Genomic DNA, 12,475 nt, shown 5'->3' with positions numbered 1-12,475 from the left:
ACCCGGAAAAGAAACCAGAACACTCTTTTAACGAAAATAGTTTACTATATTATAAGAGGAGACTAAAAATTCGCAAGGAGGCAATAATCCGGGCTAAGATCCTATACTAATATTATAATAACCCCTATATAGAATATATAGGTACGAATAAGATACTAAAACTAGTATCGAGAAAGCTTTATTAGGTTAACCTAGGATATAATATTCGCGAATATATTACTATATACTTAGCCTATTAAAGCGCCCAGGTATCTAAGGCCTAGGATTACTGCGACCTCTTCGAATACGCTTTTAGGAACCCTAACAGTCTAGGTACTAGCTTTACTAAAGCCGGATATTACCGCGCCGTTACCCTTTATAACGGGGAAAACCGTTTAGAATATAAGCTAAACGCTATTAGTAAACGGTTTATAGAGTAAAAGTAATCCTATAGAAGTATAATCCGCGAGTTCTGAGTATATGCTAAAGTCTAGGGCTACCTTAACCTAGAGGTATATAACGTAGACCGTATTATCTTTATACCCGTAGAGTACCCTAAGAAACACCGAGATTACGTAGTAAGAAGCTAAGAAGCTTATTCGGCAGTTTCCCTAGTCCGATTACCTACTAAATGCTAACACGGAGCTTATATCTTAAGATTACCCAAATATCCTCTATAAGGACTACTTAGAGATAGACTAAAACCCTAATATACTCCGTAATTATACGGGGAAGGTTATGAAGGCTGCCTAGAAAGCCTATAAGTCTTACACTAATACGCCCGTTATCACGCCCGGCCCCCACTTTACTATATATATTAACCGTATAAATAACGCGGAAGCTACTAGTAGTCTTATTATCGCCTCGGGTTCGTAGAGTATATCTAATTCCGTGCTAGTTCCTAGGTTTATACTTAACTACTAGCGGGAGCAGACCTTGTTATTATAGTCTATATATAACCTTATCGGTATAAGGGGCAAGACTATTGTAGAAAAGGAGTTCCGCTATAAGTTATAGGAATACGCTGAGGAGACTAAGAAACATAATAAACTAATATGTAAATATCTTAAAAGACTAACTACAGGCTCTAACTAGTCTAAGCAATAGCCTATTAATATCCTATTAGCCACGGGGTTTCTAGGTTAGCTACGCCTAAGTAGCGTACTAAGCCTTACTACGCTAGCTAAGGTAACTAAGCGGCCTGCGCTAAGCCCACTTAATCCTACCCCTGCTAAATAAATAGCTATAAAAGGCTTTAAGGAACAGATACTCCTAGACGTGGTTAAGAACTATAGTACTGGACTACGGGATAGTAAAGAGCTACTCTCCTTTAACTTAATAGGCATTAGTACGTGGACTCTAGTAATTATACGCTAGCGCGGCTATCGAATAGTACTGTTTATCCTAGCAAGATATTAGCTTTACGGCTTTAGTAAGGATATCGTGGCCCTAAGTACAAGCTAGAACGCTATAGAATTCACCTAAGTCGTATACTACATTTATTTAGGAAGGGCGGTTCCCTTAGCTCTCCTAGGAGTTAATCGGTAGTTATCGCTGGACTATTCTAAACCTAAATGTTATAGCATTATAGCCCTTCTAAACTGCCTAGGTACAATACTTAAAAGGATTATAGCTGCTAGACTTAGCTATCTAGCTAATACCCGCGATAACCTCTTATACCCTAGTTAAATATAAGGTAGGAAGTAATAATCTGCTATCGATACGGCCCTCCTCCTCCTTTACTATATTAAAAAGCAGCGTAAATCACGCTAAAGTCCTAAGATTTGTACGCTATTCTTAGATATTAAAGAAGCCTTTAACCACGTCGCCCACCCTTAGCTACTTACGACCCTTTAAGAACTCTAACTACCCCCAGAACCTAGTTAAATAGATAGCCTCCTTTACAGAATATAGGCGTATTTAACTAGCCTTTAAGGGGCAGGTTTACTAGCCTACACCCCTAAATATAGGGGTCCTATAAGGCTCTCTGGTTTCCCCTATTCTATTCCTGATTTATATGAGTAAGTTTATAGCGGGACCGGATTTTCAGGGTCTTTAGCTCTTCTATATCGACGATTTTTAGCTATCTATAGAGTCTACGTCGACTAGGAAAAACTATAAAACCCTAGAAAAAGCCGTAGTCTCCCTTTTCGACGTAGTGAAAGTTAGCTACGTTCTTTTCGAGCACCGAAAAACAGAGTCTATTCACTTCTTTAGAAAAGCTCTACAGAAAGAGCCCTAGTAACTATAGCGGGGTACCTAGTAAAGCTAGCGCTAGGTGCTATTATATAGCTAGGGGTCTGGTTTAATGCCAAGCTATTCTTCAAACCCCACGTCGAAAAACGGCTAAATTTAGCTTTAGGGGCCTTAAATAGGTTATATAGGCTGTATGCCTTTAGGACGTTAAAAGTCCTACCGAACTACCCTATTAAAGGCTAGCTTCTAGCGAGTAAAAACCACAAAAACCTCGACCTCGTCTGGCCACAGAACCTACTACCTACTATATAGCTATATAGGCTAGGCCTAGAAATAGTGGCTTTAGTAGGGCAGTCTTGCAATACCGAGGGTCCTATGGCTAGGTGGGGAGCCCTCTAGGCTTCGGAAGCTATAGCGGACCTTAGTACTTTTTTCCCTCTTAAAGACCGGTCTAAAATAGCCACCGACGCTGGCCCTGGCCCCGGAACCCTCGATCAGAAAACAGCCTACCTCGAAGCCCTCTCTAAAATATAATAAAACGTAGGCAAATAGGCCGCTATCCTCTATACCGACAGATTTTTAGGCCACTCTATAAGGCCCCCTATATGGCCCTCGTAAGCTATAGCCCCTATAATATAGTAGACTAATACCTGAAGGCCCTATAAAGCTATAGCCTTTAACCTAGGGGCCTTTGGCAAAATCGCGGACGCTAAATTATAAGCTATTCTTTTGGCCCTTCACGCTACCCTGTCGTAAACGCCTACGCTCCTAGAGTGCTATATTCTTAGAGATTCACAGGCGGCTGTTTAGTAGCTTCAGTGTATCTTATAATTAGCTATAGAAGTAAAAGCCCTTATCTTACGCCTTAAATCACTAGACACTTCGGTTTCTATATAATAGTTCCCGTTACACATAGGGATAAAAGAGAACTAACTAGCGGATAAAGTGGCTAGAAGGGCGTTAAACCCCGAAAAAGCTACTAAATCTATTAGTTTAGTCACCCTTAGCCACCTAAAACGCCGGGTAAATAAAGCTCTTACTTAAGACTAGCAGACGCTATAGAATAATAAAGAGGGGGAGGATAAAAGGGGTAAATCGGTACGATTAGGCCGCCTTTATAGGCGCCTAGTCCGCGATAACCTCCGCTTTTCCTTCAAACCACCACTTATACGGGGCCCCAGGTGCGTAAAGTCGGCTTTTACTTAGTTGATAACCGGCTTCGGATGCCTAAAAACCTACTAAAAACGGGCCTAAAACTGCCCTAACGACCGCTATTACCATCTCGGCTCCTCTATACAGAACATTGCCCACCTTATCCTTTCCTGCCCTTTTTATAAAAACAAACGAAAAGCCCTGCGGGAAGCCCTAGCAGGCTTACCGCCTATCTCTGCCGCTATTATTCGGTACTCAAAGAGGAATACAGGCTTTAGAGGCCTATCGTTCAGCTATCAAAATAGGCTCGGCGGAGTAGTATAAGCCGTAAACCTCAGACTCTACGGTCTAGTTATTCTGGTTTAGTTTTTACCTATTTTTAGGTCGATTAGGCAGATTATTACGGAGGACTTCCTTTATTTATTACCGTGATCTACTATACTTAGATTCCACTAGCCTTTCAGCCTTAGGGCGATAGGCGCCGCGCTATAGCTTTAGGGCTGTACACGTGTAGTGAAAAAGAAAACAAAAAAAAAAGATACGTAACTATAGTTTTAAAAGCCGCGTAGAGAGCGCGATATAGAAGAGGCAAGAAGCCTTAGGGTCCGCTACCGCGAGTAAGATAAAGGAGTTATCTCCTTAGTAACATTAACTCTACAATACTATACCTACTATATATTAAAATCGGCGGGTTCTCCTTAACGGCCTACTAAAGCTATATAGGGTAAATACTCTAGCCGTAATAATAACAGATCAAGCACATATTAGCTTTAGACCTATAGGGTATCGAACTTTAACGTCTCTACGAGAGGGCGATTAGGATTCTATTATACCGAAGACGTAGGCATAGAGTGTCCTTATATGATAATACAATTAAGATTATACTAATAGGGAGTATCCTTTTCCATCGACTAAGCTAAAGTATTACTAAACCACGCGATTCTAGACTCAGGATCGTTAATCGACCTCTTTAACAATCAAGGTCGTTTTATAGCCGTTAAACTATCTAATAGTGTTTTTTTTTTCTCTTTTTACGTAGGTATCTCTAAGGCTTTTATCCTCGGGTACTGCCAGGTTAGGCTACGCGTATAATCCCTATCTAGTATGAAGATATTATTACGCCTGTGCAATACCGTATACTAGAAGGAATTCGTTACTAATATTATCTTAGAATACTAGCTACGTCTCTAAGGCTACCGCTAAGATACTATAAATAATAATATCGTTAGCTCGGCTAATAACCGGCCTATTTATAAGCTATTAGATATCTACGGCTAGAATATAATCGAGCGCGCGGCCACCGCTACCGTGTTTACGGTTTGGGCTTGGCACCCACGTAATACCCCGTAAACAAAATCATAATAACGGCGGTAACCGTAGAAGACTATAGCGTAAAGGTAGCACGAACACCTCGGCTACTATGGCATAGATACTATTATAAGGCTTACTAACGCCAGTTAGGGGCTAAGCATTAAGGGGTCACGCACCGCCGAGTATAACGGGAATAGGTAAGTATAAGTGCCTACGTAGATTAGGCGAATACTATCCCTTTACCTATTAAACCCCGGTAAAGGCCTAGCTATTAATTTCCACGATCTTACAAGGTCGGAGTTATTAGTAGGCAGCTTTTAGTAGCCAGATATCCGATTATACTATTTTAGTAAGGGGCTAGAGAAGTTTACCATTAATTCAGAGAAGAATTTAACACTTACCGTTAAGGATTTATATAAGTGTAGGGTCATCACGACGATTAGATTCAGGAAAGCTCTTAAATCACGCGAGATAGACTACGTTAGGCTTATATAACCGCACTTAAGAATACTATCTAGCAGTTAGCCTCCTTCTCCTATCCCGGAGAACTAACACTACGGCGGGCATAAACAAGCCGGTATACAGTAATAGTTATACTAGGAGTCATGGGTCTAACTAGTATCCTTAACTAGTAATACTAATATACTATAAATAATAGTTTAGACGGTACTTAATACTACACCCCGACTACTCAAAATTCCACTAAGAGAAAGGTTAAATACTTAAGACATCCGAATTATACGATATCTAGTATACTATTTAGTCTATTGCCTTTATACAAATAGTCCTCCCCTGTTGTATATAATATAGGATTCGGTGGCTAATATATCTACCAAGGCAGACAATATATAGGCATATAATAAGCGTTAATAAATCCGGGAACGTATTAATATCACGAATATAACTAAGAATAAGATATAGCGGGAACTAATTAACACGGTTAATATAATAATAACGAGAAACGCCCCCACGTGGATAAATAATAATTTAGTTATAATTAAGTATATTAAATAGCGTAACGAGCGTACTAGTCACGAAAGCTGTATACTCCATCTCTACAACGCTTAGAATATCGTCTAAGCGGGAAGAGAAATAGACGGATATATTACCAGAGGCAAGAAATAAATACTTTAAGGAATCCGTAATTAATACAGGTAACTAGCCACGCTTAATTAGACTTAATGCCGAGAATATAGAGATAAACTCGACGAAATAGCCTATATTACTTAGGATAGGCTAGATAAACCAAGAAATAATATCTTATATAGTATATATAATAGATATAATATCGCCGATAACAAAATCGATAATAATAGATACTAGGTTATTATGTAAATACAGGCAAACCATTAATAGATAATAAATCAAATATACGTTAGTTACTCATTATTAGTGTACTAATTTAAGATAGACTATCGGAAGTATACGAAGACAGCCGACGAGTATCACGGGTAGATAATATAAGCTATAATAGCTATAACAGACTAGATTAACCAGCTATACGAGATAATACCCGTGCCACGCCCCACCTATTTTGGTTCGTTTAGCACTCACCAGCTATACGCTGGTGCTGGACAGTTATACGGCCAGGACTATTATATCGCCACTTACTTCTCTATCCGCTAAGACTAAAGCGATTTAGCTAAAACTTTCTATATAGTTACTTTATTGGTATATTACTTAATAGTAAAAATATAGTAGTTATTACTTAAGTTTTAGCGGGTAGAGAAGCAAGTGGCGATATAGCTATGCTGGCCATATAACTGTCCAGTACCAGCTTATAGCTAGTCAGTGCTAGACGAACCAAAATAAGTGGAGCGTGGCACGGGTACAGACGGATACTCGTGACTGTAGCCGTTAAGGCGTTAAGCGGGAGTATAGTATTTAAGAGACGAATTCTAAGCTTTAGGCTATTATATATACCCGATTCTATATATCTAGGGAATATAACAGGCAATAATAATGGCACTACTAAACACTATAGCTATAACTTTATATTAAAAGGGGAACGAATAGAGTTATATTTTATAAGAAGGACGTTATGATATTTCGGAAGGCGTATATATATCGAGAGCCACACTAATAGGCGGTTACATGACTTTTAGCTATATAGTAGCGCTATAGCCCTAGAGATATCGTAGACACGGCAAGGTCGGTCTACTTAGCTAGTCCTTTTATAATTCATCTACTATTTATACTATATCTAGACTACATCGTTTATAGCGTGATACTATACTATCCTTACAATTATTCTTCGGCCTAGCTATTATTATTAGACTACTCCTTCGAAGAGTCCGTTATTATTCTTCGGCCTTACTACCGTTAATGGTCTTCGGTCTTACCGCTGTTATTGTTCTTCGGCCTCACTGCTATTATTATTCTTCGGCCTCGCCGTTATTATTAGACTAATCTCCGAGAGTCCGTTATTATATAGCTAAGTCTGCCGTTATTATTCTAGCCTACTCTCCTTCGAAGAGTCCGTCATTATTTAAGTCTTAAGAGACTCACTCCCCTTAGTTAATAGAGCTACCAAAAACCATCACCGAATCAGTTAATAGATCTATCAAAAACCATCACCGACGAGGTACTAGATCTCTCGAAAACCACCACCCAAAAAACTCACTCGAACTACCTATACTCAAGAGTCTACGAAAATCAAGATACTATATAACCACTCCACGAATCTTCCGCGATATCGACCCCTTTCCCCTTAGCAGCAGAGTCCCCTACACAAATCAACCGGTTACCCTAGCTAATTGTTTCTACTAATAAAGTACCGCTATAGCCGCGACCGGAAAGTAGCGCCTAAGAGATAGGTCGTCTAAAGGATAAGGGGGCCGCCTTTAGGCACTCCTTAGCCTACACAAATATTAGTAAGGCACTAGAGCGGCGCCAAAAAGAAATAACTTATTATAGCGATACCGTCTTCGGCGGCCTCTATACAAATATATTCTTAGCAGTGGAAAGGACTTATCGCCTAGTTAGACCTACTTCTATTAGTATACTAGCGGGGCTACCACCGTATAAAAGACTTATATCCTTATAAGAACGCTGATTATTAGTATACTAGTAGTAATCTACCCCTATTTCTATAGTAGTAGTATAAGCCACCGTGACTTTACGATTATATTCTAGCCGCTTATAGTAATATAGATAACTATAATCTATTAGCCGTAAAGCCATTGCTCCAAGACTACTTTAACTTTTCTATAGTATAAGCCGAATAGTGCCCTATTTATAGTCCCTATTATTGTTTTTATTAGTAAACTTACCCTTAGACGAGGCCTTTTAAGGCGCTATCTACATCCAGAGTTAGTATATTACTACCAAGGCACTACTATAATATAGAACTACTTATATCTCTATTGCTATTACTATTGCTAGTTCTATTGCTTTATTATAATCTAGCTACGCTATAAGCCTCCCTATTACTAAAAGGCTATGCTATAGACTATATACCGATTTAACTCTATAAATAGAAGAAAGAAGGGGAAAATGCTATAAAAGCCGTAATTAGCTATCTAAGATACCGAAGCGGTATACCCGCGGGAATAATGATAGGAATATAGCGGGCAAAACCGTATAATAAACGCTATAGCGATATAGATAAAGGAGGAAAACGAGGAATAAAAAGGAACGTAATTAATATAAAGTACCCATTATTTACAATTAAAGGCAGGGCCTTACCTTAGCCTACCTACTACCGGATATAGAAGGCACTTATCCCTAAAGGAGGTAGGAGGCGCCTACCCTGCCTATTTTATTTATTATGCAGAAGGAATAATAGTATCGGCACCTAGGGGACGTAGGGAGGCCGTATAAGGGGGCCTTATAATAGTGGCCGATCCATAACCCGTTAGTAGTCCCCCGGCCTCACTTTTCCCAATAAACGGACTGCTAGGCTAACCTATAAGCCCTAGCCTGCTACCTTCCCTGTTAGATACTAGCCTAGAGGCAAATTATGGATACGTAAATAAGACGAACCGGAGCTATATCGACCCTATAGCGGTACTACTCCACCTAAGAAATAGTATAGAGGTTTTCCCCCAGGGTTTTCCCTTTAGAGCTACCCGGGAAGGACCGTATACCCCGACCAGGCTCCTATAGGTTAGATAGCATAGCAGAGTAAGATAGATACTAATAAAAAATTAGATAATAGTTTATAAAAAAGTTAAGTACTACCTAAATGTAACTATAAGTACTATAATATGTATCTTATCTTCTTTAATAGTAGTCTAACCAAAAGTCTCAGTCGTACTTTCTATATTAACCTTTTATATAAATTACTTATGAAAATATTTGTAAATCTAATATAATATAGACTTTATAATGTATAATATAAGTATTAATATAGTTATTAATTCTTATAGACTGTATATGTATATATATATATATATATATACTATATACCGAGCACTATCCTCTATAGGGCTGAATAATGTGTTGATATTCTTATTTAATACTATATCTGCCGTGCTCCCATGCATAAGGACCTGTATATCATGCTATGTGACACCGAGATCCTGGAGACCAAGTCGGTCCGTTGTCTACTCCACGTCTTCACTGTGGATCAAGGCGGCATAAACTCGCCCATCGTACGGGTTTGACAAGAGTCCCTTTGCGTCGACTTCTCCGCCATAGCGGTGTTTCTTTCGGTCGGTCATGAATATTTTCCGTTATTTCCCCGAATGATCTTTCGCACTATCCATTCACGTACACCCTCGAATTCCCCAGCGATCCAGTACCCATCTAGTCACGCTCAATCGGCTCGCGTCTCCCCTCTTCCAGAACTCCTTCATACACGCCACCACCACCCCCCTCTCGGCCGCAGTTCGCTGTTCATGGGATCGTCCATCGAGGTCGTCAATAGCTTCTGCCCTGTTCTGTCATCGACTCCAGTCTCAAAGACTACCACACATTGCTTGCTACGTGTCGGACGCTCGTTACTCGCTCTGCTCACGGATCTTTTACCCGTTGTCGGTTCTTTTAGCACCCTAGCATCAGCACGGTGAGCTTGGGACATTGGCGATCGTCCCGTGGCTACATTTTCATATCACCCAACCCAATCAATCGAGGCACCCAGCCGTCAGCTCTCAGAATTATCCGCCTGCGGTCTATAGTGGACTTGCGACCAACCGTCCCCCGTTCTCTCCGCAACGATCACAATAGACTTGTACAGTCTAAGTGCCTAGCGAAACCTTTCGCCTACTTCCATCAGTTTGAGCTCCGAGCCTGCCATTATCGTTTTGCCATCCCGTGGGCATTAGAAAAGGGCATGGGTTGATTTCTTCGGTATCTCCTTTGCATTGGAATTTCCACTGGCGCCTTCTATTGCTCCAATGCTCAGTCATGTGTAGACCGCGACTGCTCTGCTCAGTCGTCTCTTCATTTGCGCTGCAGGCGTCCCCGGCATAATCATAATAAGGACGCTCTGTACACACCTATGACATTATTCCCTCTATTCTCCTTGGCGGCACGATCGCATCACATCAGCCCAGCAGGATGGACCCACCCCATATCACTGAGTTCGCCTCAGAGCGTTACTTCACCAAGCTCAACCAGCTTAGCGAACCTTCCTCCAGTCAGGATCCTCGGGGTTCAGGGTTCTCGCCGGTAAACTCATGCGTTCTTCCGACCTCGCAGATTCCACCATCTACGTTCATACTCCCGCTTCGTGCTTCCAAGGCAGCTGAGACTGCGAATGATGGCCCACGTCCTTCAGACCAGAAGCCCCGGGGTCGCTTCTTTAGTCTCCGGTCCAAGGTACCCCTTTTGAACGGGAAACAAAATCAAGTTGTTGAGCAACGGGAGCCGCAAAAGCTACACCATTCCGGGCAAACAACAAAGCCTCAAAGGTATGGTCGCCCTCTGGTTCTTTCCCTTCCGCAGGCTCCGATGGAGCAGTGTTATGAACCTAACAACCAAACAGTGAACCATTCGAGCGGTTGTTTTTCGCACTGCCCAGTGAGCTTCAGATACAAATTCTTTCCTCACTCCCACTTGCCGATGTCTTGAATGTACGTCTCGCGTCAAGGCCTTGGTACGCACTTATGAGATTCCACGAAATACCCATTGTTCGATATCATCTCGATCACCATGTCCCGGCTTATGCTCGTCGTCTCTATCCAACTTCTGATACATCCACCGTCAACTTTCAGCATCTCTGTGGCTTGTGGCATCGCCTTCATGTCGCCGCGAAACTGTCTTTCTTAATGTGCGAATGGATAACCAAAGAGATATTCCTCCGAACCACTGAACCGCAACGCCTCGAGTTCGCTCCGTCCCACGAACGAATGCGACGTCGTCTCATTCCTCTTCTGTTCACCTTGTTGCATTTCTTCGAGATATATCGCAAGCTTCATCTTCAGTATATTCTCGAGCACGATGGTTACGGCTTGCGACATGTGCCCTTCACGCTCAACCCCATCGAGGCACAAATCATGAATATGTACGATGGCCAAACGCTTCTGCGTGTTCACCAAATATTTCCCCTCGTTGTGTCCTCTTTCTGCAGACGCCTACGCCCACCATCTTATGTCGGTAGAGTGGAGCGGTCTCTGCGAGGTTACCTCCGTGAAAAGCCAGCTGATGAGATTCACGTGGCTATTCTGTGCCTGGGAGGTCTTCGTCAAGTGGAAAGATTTTGGGAGATCAAGGGTTACAACAGTCGGCGAGCGGCTGTGGATTCTTGGTACAGCAGCCTTACCAGGGACCCTCCGGAGTCATCGTCAAAGCCACGGAGGAGTTTGATGATTTTAGGGCGGATGAAACCCACAGCAACCAGAGAGGCGGCGACGAAATCGACATTCCCAGGGACACGTACTTCCCGGGCCGGGAAAGGCGAAGAAGCTTCCTGGCCGCTGGACAATGATATCGACCCCGTGTTCAGTACCGCCCTCTCTGGAGGCATGCAGATTGACATGCCAGGTCGCGAGCATATACGGCAGCTTCTTGCCGACCTGCCGACTCTTCAACAAATCTGGTCGGTAACAGCCGAGGCTCTTATCCTGGATCGCCGGATCGTTGATCGACCACAAGATATCAAGCGGAACGCGCAGGTCATGTTAGACCTGATTAGAGACGACGGTAGCATGGAAGAAGATGAGTGGTGTTATGGGACAACTATGGGCGCGTCCGTCAAACCTCTGCTGGAGGGTGTGGATGAAGAACTCTACGAACATGGCTGACGTTGGGGCAGCCACTGCCCAACGCAATTTCGCCCCCTCTTTGTTCAAGGACAAGAGACGGTTTCTCATAGGCACTAACTTCTCAGGGTGTTTGAGTGCTATGTCTATAATATCAGCGCATCAGCGCGTTCTACTTAGTACGCCTTGACTAAGCTTATAGCGATGCCTATTCAGATTAAAGTATATATATCTCCTATTTTATCTATATATATATATATATTATATTATATTATATTATATTATATTATATTATATTATATTATAGTATATAAGCTTTAGTTCTGTATTTACGTAATTTCGTTATCCAAAGATAGCTTTTAAAACTTTAGTTAATATTAGATGAATATTTTATAGTAAGATTTTAGATCTAAAGTTATAGATTATTAATATTAATTACTTATAACTTATATCTTAAGGTCTTTTATTATTATTATTAGTCTTACTCCGCTATATATCTAATTTATAGGTGCCTATTTAAGCTATACGGTCCTTCTTTAGTATCTGTAAAGGGGAAAACCTATCGAATAGACTAGAGTCTTTTCGGTTACGTAACGGGCCGGATTGCTAAGATTATAATCCAGGTAGACGCTTACAGAATCTACACTATATAAAATACGCTGGGAGCGGTTCCCCAACAGTCCGACACAGTA

The 12,475-nt window shown here is 41.5% G+C and overlaps 1 protein-coding gene across 1 annotated transcript; it reads left to right on the top strand.

The window, feature by feature from the left end:
- Nucleotides 1-10,140: 10,140 nt before the first annotated feature.
- Nucleotides 10,141-11,825, top strand: SODALDRAFT_274861 (F-box domain-containing protein; the record flags this gene model as incomplete). Its single annotated transcript, XM_028607957.1, has 2 exons — nt 10,141-10,493; nt 10,568-11,825. 2 exons carry the CDS (start codon nt 10,141-10,143, stop codon nt 11,823-11,825), a joined length of 1,611 nt encoding a protein of 536 aa, XP_028467909.1.
- Nucleotides 11,826-12,475: the final 650 nt, after the last annotated feature.

This window comes from Sodiomyces alkalinus, assembly GCF_003711515.1.
Source record: "Sodiomyces alkalinus F11 unplaced genomic scaffold SODALscaffold_3, whole genome shotgun sequence".
NCBI classification, from domain to species: Eukaryota; Fungi; Ascomycota; class Sordariomycetes; order Glomerellales; family Plectosphaerellaceae; genus Sodiomyces; species Sodiomyces alkalinus.
Note: the sequence above shows the minus strand (reverse complement) of the source record. Positions and strands in the feature narration are given on the sequence as shown.